We start from the raw sequence: 18,766 nt of genomic DNA on the forward strand, positions 1-18,766 counted from the left end.
AGGACCACATGAATTTCAAACTTCAAATGGCTCAGTCTATGGGGAAAAAATAGGCCTAATTCCCACATGGATTAGTGTTTCTTCTACAATTTCAGAGTCGTCATGTAAATTTCGGCTAAGAGAACTTATCAAATATATGATATTCGGTCCTGACTGACGTAGCCCCAACACCACGTGACCTGTCAGTCTGCCTATACCTGTCACCAACAGAGATGAAAAATGTAATAAAACGGATACAAGTTAATGAATTAATGTTGTGTAATATAATAAAATGTAATAGCCTACTATCCTGTCTCAGATTCTAAATGTTCAATGTCTTCCAGTCAATAGGGTGCTGGGGCTCAGACAGTTCATAAAACATATAATGACAGAGAGAAACAGATGTAAAGTACAGTATGAGGTAGATATATATCTCATCATTACTTATATGCCAATAATAGTTAAAGTTGATGCTCTGAAGGGACAATAATTGCTGCACACCCCTAATAAATGTTAAGTTTTTCTATTTCAGCCTTTTACGTCTAGACTACAACCACTACTGAATTACCAGCCTTTAAATAGTTTGCTGTGCTGTGAGAATTTATCGTCTGTGATCTTAATTTTTTCAATCAATGTCTTTTGTAGATGCATCACTCGTTTTTTAGGGATTCAAAGCCAGAAGTCAAACGCTGCACAACTTGCTGCACACTTTTCCACTGCCCCCTATGCCCAACTTTTAAACCAACCGTAAACACGAAGCTTCAATGCCACCTGGAATCCCACATAAAACATTCCATTACAATTAAAGTTGATATATGTATGTGTGTAGAAAGAATATAAGAATGTATATGTATATGTCTGTAGACAATATTTATGAATGTTTGTCTGCTTACTTTTATAAGTCACTGACTTATTTACCTCTATCTTTTGCCTGCATTGATCTTAGACAAAAAGATATGCAGGTGCAACCTCAGCTGCAGGGATGGGGGACATTATCATTGCCCCCTTTGTGGCAAAACGATCATTAGGAAGTAGGTTATGGATCTACACCTGAAGTCCTGCACAAACACGCAAGACAGTCCCTCCACCTCAGCTGCCGTCCATACATCCAACCAAAACCCCATCACAGTCAAGACAGCCACCATGCTGATTGTATCATGCTGATTGAAAATCTTGACCTTGGAAGGTAAGGCCAAATTATGTTCACCTTTGTTTGACTAAGAAATGATTACACATGAGTGTCTCTATTGTATTTGAAGTGTATTAATTTCTCTTTCTTCCTTTAATTCTTAATATTTGAGCCATGGCAAACTCTTTGCCCACTGGACTGACACACCTAAGGCTCTTCTTCGGGGTGAGGTGCCACCAGTTTTTAAACTGAAGAAGAGAAGGCGAGATGACATTCATGAGGTACGTTTTTATTTATATATTTTTAATGCTGTTAATGTTAAGTTGCATTTGTTTGTTCTTTTTTTGTTCATTTACTCCTACAACAATCTTTAATTTCCCTGAATCTTCCACCATTCAGTCATGACAATAATCTTTTGTAAAGAATGTGCCATCCTCCTAGGTGTGATGGTCTTTCATTATTTTAAGTATTTAAAGAGGACAAAATTATTCTGGTGTTCAACTCACTCAGTGTTCAACAGTTTCAGGACCTCCTCTCTGTAGACAGACTTACCCCCTCCAGTTATGTTTCCCACCACAGTGCCGTTGTTGTCTAATTTGATGTGTTATTATCTGGATGGGCTTGTCTGCAGTCCGGGGTGTAGAACCTTACAGTTCCAAGTCTTAGTTTAAGTAACTAACTGGTTGCAAAAATAATATAATTGAATATAAAATGATTCCAACTTGGTGGCATTTCATTTTCCATTAAACAGGGGCCACTTGACAACATTGTGGCTGGAGTTTCCTGGCTGCGTCAGAATGCAGGTTTGCTCAGGGGGAAGGTGGTCGAGCCCGCATTTCCGAATATGGACGCAAAAGAAAAAAAGGAGCTCCTGGAAAGGATACGTTCTTCAACTGATGAAGAAGAAAAGTGTCCCCTGCTCTTCACATTTGATTTTCAGGAAGACATGGAGGTCTTCCTTAACATGGCAGCTGAGGAGGATTTTCGGGTCAACGCCATGTTTCTTGGTCGCTGGGTGGACAGCCAGTGACATTGCTGTGTGTGTGTGTGTGTGTGTGTGTGTGTGTGTTGAGGTTCTGAGTTCAGTTATCTGTTGAGTATTCTTAATAAAGTGTTATAACGTTTACAATGTATTGATTTTTTGTATGACTTTACTTATTCACTTTGGTAACACACAGAGCTAAGTTAAAACACAGACTTGAGTTTGTCGTATTTAAATATGGGCAAATAAGGTGGTCCAGCAGCACAAGGTAAGACAATATTATAGACAATTAGAGCCAGACATTAAATTAATGATGGTTCAGAGTAAGAATTTAGGAATGCAAAAGTGCTAATAACATATGATAAATTATGTTGGAATGCAGTCGAACCTTATGATATTAAGACAACAGAATGTAACATAGCTAGACCTAATATAAATATGTCAGAAAAGGTGAAGCTAAAGGGGAATTGTTCTTACTATTCCTGTCCACTCATACATAGTGGCCTATTTAAAATAATTATTAGCCTCAATCTCTGATGCCCTTCAGCTTTACAATACGAGTATCAGTTTGTGTCCTATCAAATATTAAATTGAGATGATTGCAGTATAACACAGAGGGAATTCTGAATAAGGTGTGTGTATTTACAGAAAGAGAAGAGCCATAAACTCCAGCTTAAAGTCAACAGCGAGTGTCAGGTCTTCTGTCCAAAACCGGAAGCGTTTATCCGATTTCATAACTTAATTTATTTCGTTAATTTATGTAAACACATTACTTAACGCCCGTTCATTTATGTAAACACATTACGTAACGCCCGATTTTTATTTTATTTTCCGATTTTTATTTTTTATTATCCGATTTCCGGCGTGTGGGTGGATGTTTCTGTCTGCAGCGGAAGTGCGTGTGGTTGGATGTCTGGAGCGTGTGGGTGGATGTCTGCAGCTAGACTCTCTTGAGACCGGACTCGAGTCGTGACACGCCCCCATTTGGCTAATTTCATTTAGCCCAAGCACAGTAGCATAAGCTTCCATTGACGTTTGATTGACAGGTGCCCTGACACGCCCCCTTCATATGCTTCCCATTTGGGCTAAATTTGTTTAGCCCAAAGGCTGACCTTGGACCAGCTAGCACAGTAGCTACAGTACAGTGACCTTCGACCAATCAGAGCACAGTAGCGCAAGTGCAGTATGGTGGGCGTTAGCATGAAAATGAACGAAATGGATCATTTAATTTGTAATCGGTTTTCTTTAATGACTTTGGAGGAAAAAATGGAAGTGAAGAGATTGGGGACACATCATCCAAACGATATAGGCCTACATCACACTAATTAATTAAATGCCGACTCATTTATATAGGCCTAACATTTTATTATTACGCAGTGCATTACGGAACGCACTGCTTTTACTGAGTGCGATCAGAATATGGCCGGTAATAGTGCATTTGTAAGCGGGTCGAAACATTAAAAAAGCATATGTCTAAATAACCGAACATGACGTGACAAGTGTGTAGAGAAAGTGGCCCCTCTCCCAGCTGCATTTCCGCGACAGGCAGTAACAATAAGGTTCTCTAAGGAATCGGAAATGATCAAATTTAATGTTGCATACAACATTGCCAAAGAGGAGTTGCCATTCACCAAATTTAAATCCGAAATTATTCTCATGAAGAAAAATTGATTTAACGTCAACCTGACGTATAGCAATGAGATGGCATGTGCACAATTCATTGCGATAATAGGCGACACCTTAAAGCAAAAGACAGCTGCGGACGTCGGAAACACCACATAGATGTCCTTCATGATCGACGGCGACACAGACGTGTCTACCAAAGAGTGTGTGATCGTCTACAGCCGCATTTTGCGCAAAGGGAGACCGGTCAACATTTTAATTGTTTAATACTTTAAGCACAAAAAAGTTTTATTTTGCTAATGTTTTAGTTCGAAATGTTCAATTTCAGCTCAGTGAAGCACTTTAAACACCATATTTTTATTTATAATTGTGCTTCAAATAAAGACACGCATTTCTCTAGGCTACACCTTATTCTTGTTTATTCTTGTTGTTATTCTTGTTCATTATATGAAAGTTATGAACAGAGATATAAAGGTGACCTCATGGCGTCTGGAGCCCTGTGAAGTAGAATTATTGATAAATGTAATGCATTCGTTAGCCCACCCACCCAAAATCACCACCAGCCGTCACTGGTATACGTGTACTGTTAAATACCAAACGCCAAGAATCCGTGCCCGTGTCTTCCGACCTATAAACAGACCCACTGCCGGTTATAGTGAAGGGTGTTACCCCCGAAAGGACATCGGCCCTGGAGGGAACGTCTCCCCTGTGCTCCCCGACTACGGTCTGAGAGCCGAACAGGAAAGGTGTAATAGTTCACTTTATAGCTAAACTCGTCAACACCATGAGTTGGCCAAGCAGGGATTGGGCCAGCCTCCTCCAGAAGTTTGACAGAGGGGATGAGTGAGGATGAGAGGGGAACAGTTGGCTCTCTGCTCCCTGGCTGCAGCGAACAGCCCGGCGCCACATGTTGACCCAGGCAATCCTGAATGACGTACACATGACCCGCCCTCTGAGGTGCGCCGCCCAATAGCGCTTCAGAGCAGGGACGAGCCTTCAGCGCCAGCCATTTACTTCCACTCCGCTGACCCTGTACGCACTGGATGTCATGTGACGCTGACTATAGTACAACTCCACCGCCCCGAATGTAGTCAGTAGGACGGCTGTTGCACGAGCTGTAAACTCAAGGGCGAACCGCGCCTGTTCTGTAGGCTACCTCCGCGTCCGGACGCGAAGGAATACCCGGTTCACGGGGCGTTGCATTGCGGATTACATTCTTCTTGAAATTGTGCAAGGTGAGATTTTTTTACTATCTTTCTTGTTTGACGCTGTTTTGTTGTAGCGGAATTGCTGCGAGCCGTGCGCCTCTTACCATATGCTGCAGCAGCGCTGCAGGACGAAAACATGTTGACGTCCTGAGACCCGCAGCCGCTCACGCGCGCCCTCGTGGCCGTGGATAATCTTCCCCCAATTATGCAGAATCCACACTTGAAATACATTCAACATACGGAGCTGCTGATAGAACATGTGATACACATTAATAGTAATCCGTCTAAAAAGGGGTTTACGATTTTAATTCGTGGCGTTATTTCGATTTCACTATTTGCCTCACTCTGCGGTCCATGTTATTGTCTATTACATGTGTTCAGCGCGTGCCGAGGCTGGTTTATTACAATAATAATAACCAGCTGCATTGCAAGCAGCCGGAGCACTGAGGAAGAATAATAACGTGAGGCCTGCCATAGCCGATCGTATTTAGACGATAGAAAATAAACGTATGCTGCCTGAGCCATGGCTGTGGCTCTCTTTGTGGGTCTTCTTGTGCAAAACGGAAGTCCATGATGAGATCCAGTGTGTGTTAAAGTTTGGGGTTAACGGTAGCAGGTGATGGATGCCTGTGTGTCGCCTCTGAGCATCGTGGCCCACGCATTGCACCCCTCTCACAGTGTTGACAGTCTCACTCGGTTACTATCGGTCAGGTTGGCCGAGGGGCCCATGCAAGGGGCGCCGCTCCTCCAATCACTGGAACCAAGCTCCGCCAAGGAAATTAAACGCTGGCCTGGGTAAGAGTTGTCTTTGTGAATGTTTAGATCATAATCTTAATGCATATCTATCCACTGGCATCAGCCATTACTGTATTCTAAAACGACCGTATTTGTGTTAATGCTTATTTAGACTTGCTAGAGGTATTGGAGCAGCCTTGGCGATCCTTCTCTGTGGTGGAGGGGAGGTGTTGGAGTAGCAGGACTGGTTTCACTAAACCACTGAAGTGACCAGCCCCCTTGTTTCTTTCTTTCGTCCAGGAACTTATATTTGGATCACTCTCTCAAACTATTGAAGAAACACGGACATCAAAAGAAGAGAAGGAATATCTTTATTTCCCCCTCAGTTGCCAGGGATGGTAGATAACTTCCCTGGAAAGGTGGAGCCTCACGGTGGCTCTCCAGTTGCCTATGGCCTGTCCGACATGGTGACTGACTCAGGCTCCTACCAGGTGATGCCCTCGCCCTTCTCTGAAGACGACCGCAGCGATTCGTCCAGCCCGCGATCGTGCTCCAGCCCGGACTCCCAGGTGCTGAGCTCTAGCTATGGCAGCAACTCAAGCACCGAGAGCCAGGACAGCATTCTGGATTACCTGCTGTCCCAGGCCTCTCTGGGGGGCTCCAGCGGGGCCGCGGTCCCCCTGCCCATGTCTCCTCTTCTCTGGAACTCTCGCAAGGGAGTGTCCTCCAAGCGAGAGCTTTTGAAGGAGGAGAGTTTGGACTTCCCCATTTGGTCCAGTGTGGAGATGGAGGAGCCGCTGGGGGGGTCTTTCCAGCCTACGCTGGAGGAGATCGAGGAATTCCTGGAGGAGAACATGGAGGTGGTGAACATGGAGAACCAGGAGGAGGGCACTGTGGTGTTCGGGCTGGATGAGGTGCTTTGTGTCAGTGTTGGTCGGGACCTTTGCAAGAAGGCCTCCCTGCCGGGGCCCACACTGAAATCAGAGGTCCATACTTTGGACCAAATGGTTCCAGCTGTCACCACCTCTGCATCCATAGCCAACGCCTCCATCCCTAAAATGGAAACCAAAACCGCAGCAGTCGCCAACCTCAAACAGGAATCAAGTGTAGGACCCGACACGGGGCCCAAGACCATGCTTCCCGACGAGGCTGTGTTCACAAAGAGCAGTGCTGGTGATGGGGCACCGGTCGTCCTCAGGATCCAGCCCCTCCGAATCAAACAGGAGCCAGGGACCGCCCCCCTTGCCCCAGCCAGCAAGCTCCCTCAGCCCTCTCCAGCCTCAGACGTCAGCATCGCTCAGCTCCTGGTCCACATCCAGGGCCAGACGTTCGCCCTGGTGCCCCAGCTCTTCCCCTCGCCCAGCCTCAACGCCTCCTCAAAGTTTGTGCGCATCGCCCCGGTTCCCATAGCGGCCAAGCCCCTGTGCGCCGGCGACGGGGCGGCCGACCTGGGGGCAGGACTCCTGATCGGGGCTCAGAAGTTCCAGAAGAACCCGGTGGCAGACCTCATTAAAATGCACAAATGTCATTTTCCTGGATGCACCAAGATGTACACCAAGAGCAGCCACCTCAAGGCCCACCTGAGGCGACACACGGGGGAGAAGCCCTTCGCCTGTAGCTGGCCGGGCTGCGGATGGAGGTGAGTCCCGTGATGGTGATGGTGATGGTGCTTGTGAACCAACAAATGCAATGATATTGATGTCAGCTCCTACATCAATCTCTGTAAATAGCATTACGTGAGGGCACATACCACTGCATGTTGTGCTCCTGGCTTTTTTATCTTCGTAGGTTAAACCCTTCATCAGAGGGATAATAATAGCCGGTTATATAACGGCCGTTAAAGGTCTACTCATTAGCGAGGTTAAGCATTGCATCTGCTTAATTGCTGCTCTATTATTGTAACGGGGCCTAACCTCCATCTCAGTAATTACATGTGGATGAGACGCTCCACATGCGGCCCATTGTCTCCTACAGCTCAATGCATCCATGAACACCCATATCTGAACTGACCATTGCAGTCATTCATCTGCAGTCATTCATTAGCACCGGCTTTGGGGGAGTAGAGGGTTCTTAGCGGGAATCCGGAGCCCTCACATCTGAGCCTGTGAATAGGTTCTGTCACAGGGTTACTGACAGAAACTCTCCCTGTAAACACACCTTCAGGGGAAGGAAGTAACACTGACAGATCTTTTTATTATCGTGGGCCAGAGAGAGTTAATCACTGAGAAAGCAGGAGCTGAAGAGGAACAACCTTTGATGTTAAATAAAGCCAGAGCAAAGTCTCTGAGGGAAGAGGCAGGTGAACCTGACGACGTCCTTCTCTCTGTGTCTTCTCCCTGCTGTGCCGTCATGGAGCCTTGTTCCCTGACTGCCAGGCTTGGCATGGAAATAAAAGTGTTGGGCTTGCGCTTTCACACTATGCGTCAGGAGATGCAGTGATTGGCAGAAATAGCAATAGGGTGACATTCCCCTTCCTATTGTAAAGTAAACCTGGCAGACATATGTCCACAGCACGGGACACCTGCAGTTGGGACCTGACAGCTGTGTGTGTGTGTGTGTGTGTGTGTGTGTGTGTGTGTGTGTGTGTGTGTGTGTGTGTGTGTGTGTGTGTGTGTGTGTGTGTGTGTGTGTGTGTGTGTGTGTGTGTGTGTGCATTGCAAAATGTAATATAACATACGTATATATATGTAAATCAAAACATGCACGTATGGAGACGTGTGTGTTGGGTGCTCGCAATTAAATAAATCACAATCAAATACACGCTCAACCGTATTTGAAAGTCTGTGTGTTTGTGGTAGAACTGGCTCTTTGGCTAAAACATTAGGAGAAAGACACAGGTACCTTCGACGTGTCGTGTGTGTTGACGCATTAGGGTTTGTGTGTGTGTGCACACACAAACAGACAGACAGACAGACAGACAAACCTCACTTACATACGACAGCAGCATCAGTGAGTAGGTATTGAATACTTTTTAATAATAGTGTTTGTCCGAATAGTATTCAACACGTGGTGCGTATGGCTTCCTCCAACCAGAAAGTTCCTGCCTGCGCCAGATTACAATGTTAATTTTGGAAGACAAGGCAGGGGTTTAACCGATGTAGGAGGTTGTGAAAGGAAAGAAGTATGTGTGTGAGTGAGTTTCTCCTTCTTACTGGAGTGCAGAAGCTGTTGCCTGTGGATTGTTTGCGGCTCAGAGCCTCTGGTGAGGGAAGGCGCTGCAACAAAAGAAGAAATGGGTTGAATAGTAACCATGACTGTGGGCAAGAACGTCAGACGGAGAGAGAGAGGGGGGAGAGAGAGAGATTTTTTACAACAATAAAGAAGAGTTGGGATGGAAAAACATTTCTAGATGGGCCAGACCCAATAAAGAGCGAGGCCATCATCTGAGGCGTATCAAGCAGCCCCCAACCAAGTGGCACCACCTCCACCTCAACCTTGATTATCATCCATGTGAGCCCACACATTCCATCCCGTCTCCCCATAATCTCTTCCCTGTGTCTAAGGGCGCACTCACACTAGGCCATCTGTACCTAGCCTAATTCCGTTTGACACCTCTGCGCCGCTAAAGTCTAGATCGTTTGGCTAGTGTGAGCACGCCAATCGTACTCAAGTACAGTTCAATTCCGTGGCCTGAGCACACTTCAGAGAGGTGTGCTCAGACGACGGTATAGATGCGACCCTTTTTTCCCTTTAAACAATAAACATGACGGCAAGCGGTTCACGTTGGTGCGATAGTGAAGTTGAGTTTTTAATCAGAAATACCCCGTTCATCACGATTTCTATGAGAGTAAATCTGTGCCATCGGATTTTGCATTGACATAACGTGTCTGGATTTTTTGCCTCTGAATTTAACTGTTAAAAAATTAAATGTTAAAAAATCAAAATCAAATGTTCAACGTTATAAATTAAACGTAAATATAATGTAAACGTCCCCAAATTCAACATGCCAAATTCAGCTGCCAAATTCAATGTCTGAAAATTCAGTGTTAACATCCGGAGACCCAAGGGAGAGCAATTGGTTTCACACTACATTCAGGAACATGTATGTCGTGCGCCCCTTCACACCTGGCACAGCGATGCTGGACTACAGGCCTAGAGACCGTCCAGCAGTCGGCGCTAATGCACACTGAGAGGAGATAAGTATTTTGGAACCTGACCCGTTTCCAAATATTGCGAAAAGGAATTTGCTTACAAACAAATTGCGCTGTATGGATACTACTAATGAATCACCCTAAAAGTATTGGTGCATAACAGTAACAGTAGTCGCCGATTTACTCTATATCCTCAGGGGAGTCTTGTGATTGGTTGACTACGTGAAAGTGTTAAGTGCCTCTACTAGAAATGTGACGGCTCTCATTTCAACACAGCATACCCGCATTGATCCGGAAATGTTACTGCGTCTTGAGCAGGCAAATGGCCGGTGTAGAATTTATAGAATATAGATCCCTGTACAGGAAATCTTCCGGAACATTGCAGGCTAAGGCCGAGATCAGTTTTGCTTCTTGCATAATGCGAGGCGCGCCGCAAGAGGCATGAGGAAAACACTTCACTCTCATTGAAAAAAGTAACAAGCCCACAGCTGGGGGCATGCTGGCCTGATACTACACAGACGAGTCGACCTCTACATGAGCATTACTTTGTGTTTACCTTGTAGTACAGGTGGAGCTTAGGATTCACAAAGTGAATGAATCGATTGTAGTAAATTGTTTATTAATTGTTTAGGTCATTTATCAAGAACTAACACCAGAGGTTTGCTGCCTATAACTTCAGAATGTTTTTATAACTCTGGTGACTTTAGAAGGGCATTCTAATTAACCATACATTTTCATAAACTCAATAAATGACGTCAATTATAGACATTTAGTTTCAGCCCAACTTTATTCATTAACTAAATGAATACAACGACAGCATCAATAAATCTGTACTCCATATTGAAATTATCGTTGAGGTTTTGCTCTGATTCCACTGGTTATTGCGGTTGGAGCATGCCTTGAAATCATTATTTACCAGATATAAGTATTTGGCAAGTCATCTTTATTTTAAAAGTTGAACATCCATCTTCCTCGGCAGCAGTTTAGGGTGGCTCTCAGGTTGTATCCTCTGTAACAGATAGCTGCGTGCCCTTGAAAAGTGACGGGTTAAAAACCTCTTTGAGGAATCATGCGTCATGCTGCAGTCAGCCAGACACATCTGGGCTGCAGAGCTGACTCAGAACCGGCCCTTCACAGAATCTGTTTACCGGGAAGGAGCCCTGGAGTTTCAACACTCTAAGGGTTGTTCTGGCTTTCATGTTATCCTCATCAGCTGGAGGTAGTCATGTTTTTGCATCAAGATATCTATACATCCTGGGAGGACCAGACCCTATTACATCTGACACACTCTCTTGACCTAGGTGGGACATTTTAAATGGTTTGTGTTGTGAGGGGGAGCCAGCAGTAATCTATACCAAATATCAGAAGGATTTGTGCATAAGAAGGTGCTCTGTGTCTCTTGCTGGTCTAAAACCCTCCTTGACAAAAACGTTGCCTTCATTCATCAAGAAATAGACCACAACTCATATGGTTTCCTCATGAGCAGGAAACCATCGCTTCATGAAAGCCTTGAGTTATGAAATATCCATTGTGCAACTAGCTCTAAAAGGAACAATTGAGACTGAAACACCTCTGTATCATGCTAAACAGTTCACACCGGTGTTTACATCAGTCCAGGGTGCATTCTTGGTTCAGAGTTTCAGCACTTCTGTCTCTTGCTGTCCAGGCTTTTACCCAATCTCATTCAGTGTGTTATTGTGTGATTTTGCTACCCCCTTTCTCTTTTCAGCTGCTAGGCCAAAGTGCTGTCAGCTTCAAAGCATTCTGGATGTTTGAAGCTGACAGCATGTCTGGACTTGGCTGTGTCTTTCTAAATGTTGATACATATCCACTTTTTCTACACTTTTCTACATCCATTTTCTACACAAATCTTGCAGCAGTGGAAAATACCACACACCAATACATAAGATGACGTCACCCAATGGGCTACTTGCTTTTTACAATGTGTTCTGAGTATTATTCCTCTAAAGGGGGTCTGTCACACTCAGCTAAGGAAAGTACTGCTTCAGACCTGTCTTTGAAAAATAAGTGTTCTGCAACTTCAACTCGGCCCGAGAAAATGTGTCACCATTGGCTTACTTCTTCCGAATCAGAGAATCCCAAGTCCATGTCAATGGTCCAGTTTTTCCTGTGGATATAGCAGACCACAATGTTCACAACCACACCTCGTATGAGTCAGTTGCCTCCTATGATAGTGTGACTCTTCCTGTACACATCTCCCTCCACTCACTGGGGACTGACCTCTGCTCCCTTCTGTCCTCGTCGCAGGTTCTCCCGGTCGGACGAGCTGTCGCGGCACCGCCGTTCACATTCGGGGGTCAAGCCCTACCAGTGCACCGTGTGCGAGAAGAAGTTTGCCCGCAGCGACCACCTGTCCAAACACATCAAAGTACACAGCTTTCCGCGGCGCAGCAGGACTCAGCGCACGGCTAGCTGAGCTTTTGTTTTGCTAGTTATATCTTGTTGTTTTCTGAGGAAGAGCGAGAGCTTGCAACATTCTAATTTATTGTACAAAGACAAAGCAACCAAGAGTTCCTCTCTGCTCCTCAGCAGAGCTCCCCAGGGGGCGGTTGTCACACCTAGTGCTTTAACATTTGTTTGTTGTCCAAGTCTCCCATTATCGACACAAGCCCATAAGATAAGCTCAATTTAACGTTGTTTGAAGTATGTTATGCTTTGCTAATGTACCTAGTGTGTCAGTGTTTCCTTGTTTTTAGCTGGACAGAAAAGAAACAAAAATAAAAAACGAAAATGCCTTTTCTACCATTTGGGAAGCTGCCAATGTCTCTCCGACATTCCTCCAGTTTATGCAATGTCACAGGTTGGGTGTGTGATGCCCTCTGACCGACCTCTGATGGATCTGTGAAGGATCTCTGGTAGATCTCTGATGGTTCTCTGGCTCGGTTCCAGTGATGGCCACATCAGGTTACCAATGTACACTACTGAACACATAGCAAGGAAAGGGCGCTATAAGGGGGGGTTCCCAAGTCAAAGTCACCACGTGTTAAAGGTGCATTTCATTGCTCGATATGTGACTGAACTGTAATATTGAGCAACGTAAGCAAATGCAAAACTATGTAAAACTACAGTTAGATAAGCACATGTCAATGATGGTCGAGCAGACCATCTGTTGATCAGTGCTAACTGTAAAATGTTTTTATATTCTAGTGTTTATTGAGATATGAGATATGTACTTGTTAATCTTTCTTCTTATCGCATCTGTGGCCTTACTGTAATACAAAGCCCTCAGTGAAGAGCTCAACAGTTGAAAAAAATCTGTTTCTTCAGTTCTATATTTTTGATCAAGATGACTGTAATATCGATTTTTTAATAATTAAGGTTTTATAATACAGCCAATGTCAAACAAACAATGCATTTCAAGAAAATGTAGTGTGTGTGTTTGTAATTAATTATGCATTTAATCACTGCCTTTGTGAATTGATACAGATTCTGCCTCAACTATGCTAATTTGATACAACAATAGTCAGACCCACCTTTGCCATCACCTCTTGGGTTGAGGTGCTCAGATATGACACGCCATGGTGCTGAACAACACGAAGAATGGCCTGCTGGGAAATGGAGTTGCAAAATACACAACTTGGCCATAACAGAGTTGTTTTTGATCCTTTGCTCTTGAAATGTATGCTTATGTAACAATGGCATGTAGTGAACTATAAGTGTGTGAAAATGCCGCCCATGCATTATTCATGAATGAACCAGATGATATTGTACGTCATTCCTTCTCATTCAATTTTTGTATTTTCAATGCCTGTTGAACACAGGTGTTTTATCGCATCCTATGAATGTACAGCATATATATGCGCTCTTCAGTAGCCACATTCATGGCAAACACAGAAGACTGTTCTGATATTCATCAGTGTTGTGAACATTGCTTGTGTAAATCCCTAAATGTGCACATTTACATATTTCACTGCATAAGAATATATTATATATTTTTTCTTTGTTCTACTCAAGCTATATTTACAAATAAAAGTTGAGAATAAAGTGAACATGCTGAAAATGTTTTGAATTAAATTGTATAAAGAAAAGTTTGTCAATAGTGGAATATTTCTGAATGTAGTTGCATAATGTAACATCATTGCCTTCAGGTGAATCCCATTGCACTTGTGTTATGTGTGCTATGGAGTCAGCCATCTCAATATCAAAGGGACCCTATTTTAGCAGATGTTAGTGTAATGAGCCATCCAAGCCATCTCAAATTCTGCCCTGCCCCCAGACGTAGTGACATCACACATGGGAGGGTCCATAGAGATGATGGATGGGTAATCATACCAGTTGGTACAGTCAACTGGGTAGAATGGTAGGCTGATCTGTCCATCTGATACATCAGGGTCTGACACCAGTCTGACATTTAGTCTGACAATTAAACTGGAACACCCCTGAGGTCGGATTTCCGACTCGTTAAGTCGGAAGAATCTCGCAAGTCCCAAGACGGCTGAAGATCCAAGATGGCTGTGTCCCACGGATCAACATTATTCAAGGTTGTAGTAATATACCGTTTAAGCATCTGTCTTATTTGAGTCTCATTAAATCAGTTACACACAGTAATGCCCTATTTCTATCTGTGAAATTGGGTGTTGGAGCTGGAGCTGGTGCTGCTAATGGGATCTTGGTGTTCACATACCGGACGAGGTCATCTATGTGACGTCATTCACAGCTCTGTCTTACCAGGTAACACAGCAATAATGGTTCCTGATGCCTCGTACACCGCCTGCACGAGTTGCAAGGTTGGAAATCTCCCAGCTTGCTTGCAGCATTTCACGGAGGAACGCAACGAAGGTATTATTGTAGCAAAAGTCTTTAGCACCTGTAACTGCAGAATTTGAATGCGTACACTAAAGTCACAGTAAATTTGAAGTTGGATATGTTTATTTTGCATGTGTACTCAGTGTACTCAAAGTCACAAATGTGTAACAGTACATATGCAGTCGTAAATATTTTTTATACCATTGTAAACACAAAATAGGGTCTACGAGTACGCATATCTGTGTTACAGGTGTACAAATCCTTTTGCTACAATTATTGCAGCGCAGTTGGTGCAAAACACATTCACACACCCGTGTTTCATAATCTGAGAACATGCCCAAAAGGCGTGCATTCGTAACCCAAATTTGAACCAATGCATCAGAAGTTGCACATCTGTGAAAAATTTCCTCCAAATAAAATAATAAAGAACGCTATGTTAATTCAGCATTTTAATGAGCGAACACAAATCCATTTTACAACTGCTCGAATCTGCTCCTGCAAGTCTCAGCTGTGGGTTTTTTTGCAGGTAGTTTTGCAACGCGTCTAGGTGGTAAATGTGTAGCAAAAGTATTCATATCCGTAGATGCCAGAGCGTCCGTGGGCGGGACAAAATAGTTCCGCCCATAATTTCCTAATCCAATGAAAATCGCCGGCAGGGATGCATTTCTCAAATTACACTGGGTCCCCACCGCGTGCCAACTAATGGTGGATTCAATGATACGTTTCCGTGACCCAGTTCCCGGGATTCAGTTCCCCACGAGGAGTCGTTCGCGAATCGTTCGTTCGTTCGTTCGTTCAGTCGAGTTTCCGGTAGCACTAACTTCACTGAGTCTGACTGACTCGGCTGAGAATAGGGTGACCATTTCAATAACACCAAAAAGGAGGACATTATGCGGCATATTAATAAATCACTATGTTGTACATAGGACTCTGGTATACTCTCATTTATAGTACAATTTTGAGTGGTTTAAAGATGATCTTTTTGTAGCTGAATAGGAAAAAATATTAATGAAAAGTCAAAAAGTGTTTGTTCACAGTATTTGTAGTTATTCAATACATTGTGGTGTTCAAAAAGTGACCACTGAGATTAATCTTTTAAAGTGAAGAGTGCCACAAAGCATAACATGTGGGGACTTAAATGTGAAAAACAATTAACAGGTAACAACATAATAAAAAATAAAGCTTTTTAAAACTTTTCGATATAAATTCATGCTCTTTTGTCCATTCAGAATTAAACAAATCCGAATACTTAGTACATACTATTTCTGTTCAGTGTCTACTACTTGACCGTACCACACTTGACTGTGTAGTACGGTCTACAGCTATGCGTAGAACACCTCCGAACGCTTCCGAACACCGCCGAAACTCCACCGGATGTTTGGAGATGACGTATCTCCCCTCAGATGCCGGCAAAATTACCTTGATAAGATACCTGTTTTCCGTCTTGTCATCGTTGCTATTAAATTAAAAATGTCTCTTTTTACTTAATTACTTACTTTACTTTTTTACTCTTTTTAATGACTCTTTTTTTCGCCACTTTCTACGACGTCTTTCTGGTGGTGTCGGGTCATCCATCTCTTCTTCGTTCGTTACCAGACTCCGGTTGCATTGTGGGATAGCGTAGTGAACTCCGTTGTTTACTGTGGCGGTAGTACGCATTCGGAAACGTTTTCCGTGCTACACAATGCGTACTGAGTATTCGGACGCGCTATATTTGTGGCGTACTACAAAATGCATACTATAGCAGTCAAGTATGAGTATTCGGATTCAGCCGAGGTCTTGCGTTTTGGCAAGATGCTAACTTTCTGTCAATGTCATATGACGTAGCAGCACATGGACCCTTGTTTACTTTTTTAACCAATGATAAGCAGGTCACCTGACACCGCTCTTAGCCGTCATTTGTTAGACCAGATATGTTACTGCGTTGGATGCATTTTTTACAGTCTATGATTGGATATTGTGCTGCAGCCCAGCAAAGATGAAAAAAACTCCGCTCTTCAAGCCTATGCCTCAAAAAGGAGGACAAATACGCATCCGGCTTGATGCTGCGCCGGACGCCGGACAGGGCATTGAAAATCCGGACGGTCCGGCCTAAAGCCGGACGCCTGGTCACCCTAGCTGAGAACCGTGCAATGGGATCCATTCCATGATGCGATTTACCGCTACCGGAAACCAGGCTGAACGAACATACGATTCGTGAACGACTCCTCCCAGTTAAGTCGAGTTTCCGGTGAATCGATTCACCGGAAACTCGACTGAACGTGGAGGAGTCGTTCGCAATTCAGCCTAGTTTCCGGTAACGGGGAATCCTATCATGGAATGCACGCCATTGCACAGTTCTCAGTTGAGTCAGTCAGACTCAGTGGAGTTAGTGCTACCGGAAACTCGTTAGTTCGTTCAGTCGAGTTTCCGGTGAATCGAATGGTGAACGAGACGACCGAATGAACGAGATAGACGAACCGGTTCAGTTCATTCGTCCTAAAGACTCGGTCATTCGAACCAGTTCGCGAACGAATGAGCCAACACTAGTGCCAACTTAGTTCAAGTGAATTCCCCCCAAAGTATTTCATGCCGCAAATGTCCTTCAATGTACTTTAATGGTCGCCATAACATAAATTCAGAAATGTTAATGCAATACTTTGGGGGGAATTTAATTTAACTAAGTCATTTCATTTAACCTAATGTAGGATACCCACCTCCGTTCAGTAGGACGCCCTCTTCACTTCTCCAGAAAGAAACACATCCCGTGCAAAGAGTATGCTGCGATCTTTATAGCTCCATTGTTGGCACGCGGTGGGTCCCAGTGTAATTTGAGAAATGCATCCCTGCCGGCATAGAACGCCCCCTTTTGGTCGGTCCCACTTGGAATTGTTAGAGTATAGCGAGTTCAGTGAGGCTGTCCGTACGACTCGATAACAAAAATGGCTGCGCTCGTAAAGAGATTTATTTTCTTGTATTTGTACCACGTTGGTCATTTTCAACGCTAAATCGATTTTAAAGGCTCTTACACAATTGATTGCATTGCTACTTATTCTGGTCATCAAATAATGCAATTCACGGTCTTGCTGCATAGTGGCAAAGTCACGCCCTTTCCGGTAGAGCCCATGGGACCTATGAGATCGAAAAATATGAATGGGTTTCAATGAAGAGAAAGTAATTCTTTTCTGGTCCCAGTCTTTCTGCCCCGGATTACACATATGTTGTTTGTGGATTTAAATGATAATTTTTCATGCAAAGAAAATAAACCTGTTCGTGAAGAAGTTGGATAATGTAAGTTTTTTTCCAAGGGGAGGATAAAAGCATCAAAAGAGGTGAAAACCATTATAAGTTGGGGCATGTGGAGAGTTTCAGTAATGCCGATGGGGAGATTGTCGGTCTTGTCCACGCTAGTCGCAGGGAGCGTGACGGCAAATATGAGACATGAAGTATTTCTCATTCTCCGTTTGCAACTGAATTTTAATTAGCTGCAATCGCAGCTAATTAAAACTCGTAACCAAACCGGAAGTCGGCCATCTTGGTAGGAAAGCAATCACAACATTGCGGCCCACTCGTTTCAGTCACATTAGAGTGGAGGTCATTAAATCGCAAAGCGGGTATCTTACCTCAATTGTTTCGCTATTATATTCTTTAGTTTGGCTAATAATGCCTACCAGTTGTGCTGTGCACGGTTGTGTTAATAATTTCACACGGGAGAATGGGAATTTTTTAGGATTCCAAAAGTGATCACAACTCAAGGTGAGCGGACGCATGAGTTGACCGAGGAGCGACGCCGCACTTGGATTTCGAACATCTTCCGGGGCGACAAGGCACAAATAAATCTCGCCAACACTCGTAGTTGTGGTAATCACTTCAGCAACTGTAGGTCGGGAATACCAATGTGCAGCAAGTTCTGGGAATACTCCCACTTTAAAAAATGCCTCAGCACTCTGAATTGTCGATGCCCAAAACTGAGCGTCAGGCAGGATCCTTTCAATGTATATTCCCTTTGTGGTCCAGACCACAAAGTCGCAGTAATCCAGGCCACATATTAACAGAGGTGTCAAAAGTATTCACATTCATTACTCAAGTAGAAGTATAGATACTAGCGTTTAAAGATACTTCTGTAGAAGTTGAAGTATCAACTCAAGCTTTTTACTTAAGTAAAAGTATAAAAGTACTGGTTTCAAAACTACTTAAAGTATTAAAGTAAAAGTAATGCAAGGGGGAAGAAATGCCATTAAGGACAAAAGCTTAGGCCGTGCCACAGGGGCCT

The 18,766-nt window shown here is 43.9% G+C and overlaps 1 protein-coding gene and 1 long non-coding RNA gene across 7 annotated transcripts; both read left to right on the top strand.

The window, feature by feature from the left end:
• The first annotated feature begins 1,296 nt into the window (after window positions 1–1,296).
• LOC115547163 (uncharacterized) lies at window positions 1,297–2,234 on the top strand. Its single transcript, XR_003977333.1, has 2 exons — window positions 1,297–1,389; window positions 1,860–2,234. It is a non-coding gene; the product is annotated as an uncharacterized LOC115547163 (long non-coding RNA).
• Window positions 2,235–4,706: 2,472 nt separating this feature from the next.
• On the top strand, window positions 4,707–13,782 carry klf15 (Kruppel like factor 15). Of its 6 annotated transcripts, none has more exons than XM_030359685.1 (4): window positions 4,732–4,948; window positions 5,600–5,716; window positions 5,829–7,295; window positions 12,016–13,782. In XM_030359685.1, exons 3-4 carry the CDS (start codon window positions 6,052–6,054, stop codon window positions 12,182–12,184), a joined length of 1,413 nt encoding a protein of 470 aa, XP_030215545.1. In that variant the 5' UTR covers window positions 4,732–4,948; window positions 5,600–5,716; window positions 5,829–6,051; the 3' UTR covers window positions 12,185–13,782. The 6 variants fall into 6 exon arrangements, with proteins under 6 accessions (XP_030215372.1, XP_030215545.1, XP_030215760.1 ...); XM_030359900.1 differs by having other exon boundaries at window positions 5,957–7,295; XM_030359596.1 differs by having other exon boundaries at window positions 5,633–5,716.
• The last annotated feature ends 4,984 nt before the right edge of the window (window positions 13,783–18,766 follow it).

Source organism: Gadus morhua, chromosome 1, assembly GCF_902167405.1.
Source record: "Gadus morhua chromosome 1, gadMor3.0, whole genome shotgun sequence".
Lineage (NCBI taxonomy): Eukaryota > Metazoa > Chordata > Actinopteri > Gadiformes > Gadidae > Gadus > Gadus morhua.

Coding starts and splice junctions, on each gene's coding strand:
- klf15 (XM_030359512.1), top strand. CDS start 6,052: ATGGTAGATAACTTCCCTGGAAAGGTGGAGCCTCACGGTGGCTCTCCA. Junction 7,296..12,015: donor TGGCCGGGCTGCGGATGGAG/GTGAGTCCCGTG, acceptor TCCTCGTCGCAG/GTTCTCCCGGTCGGACGAGC.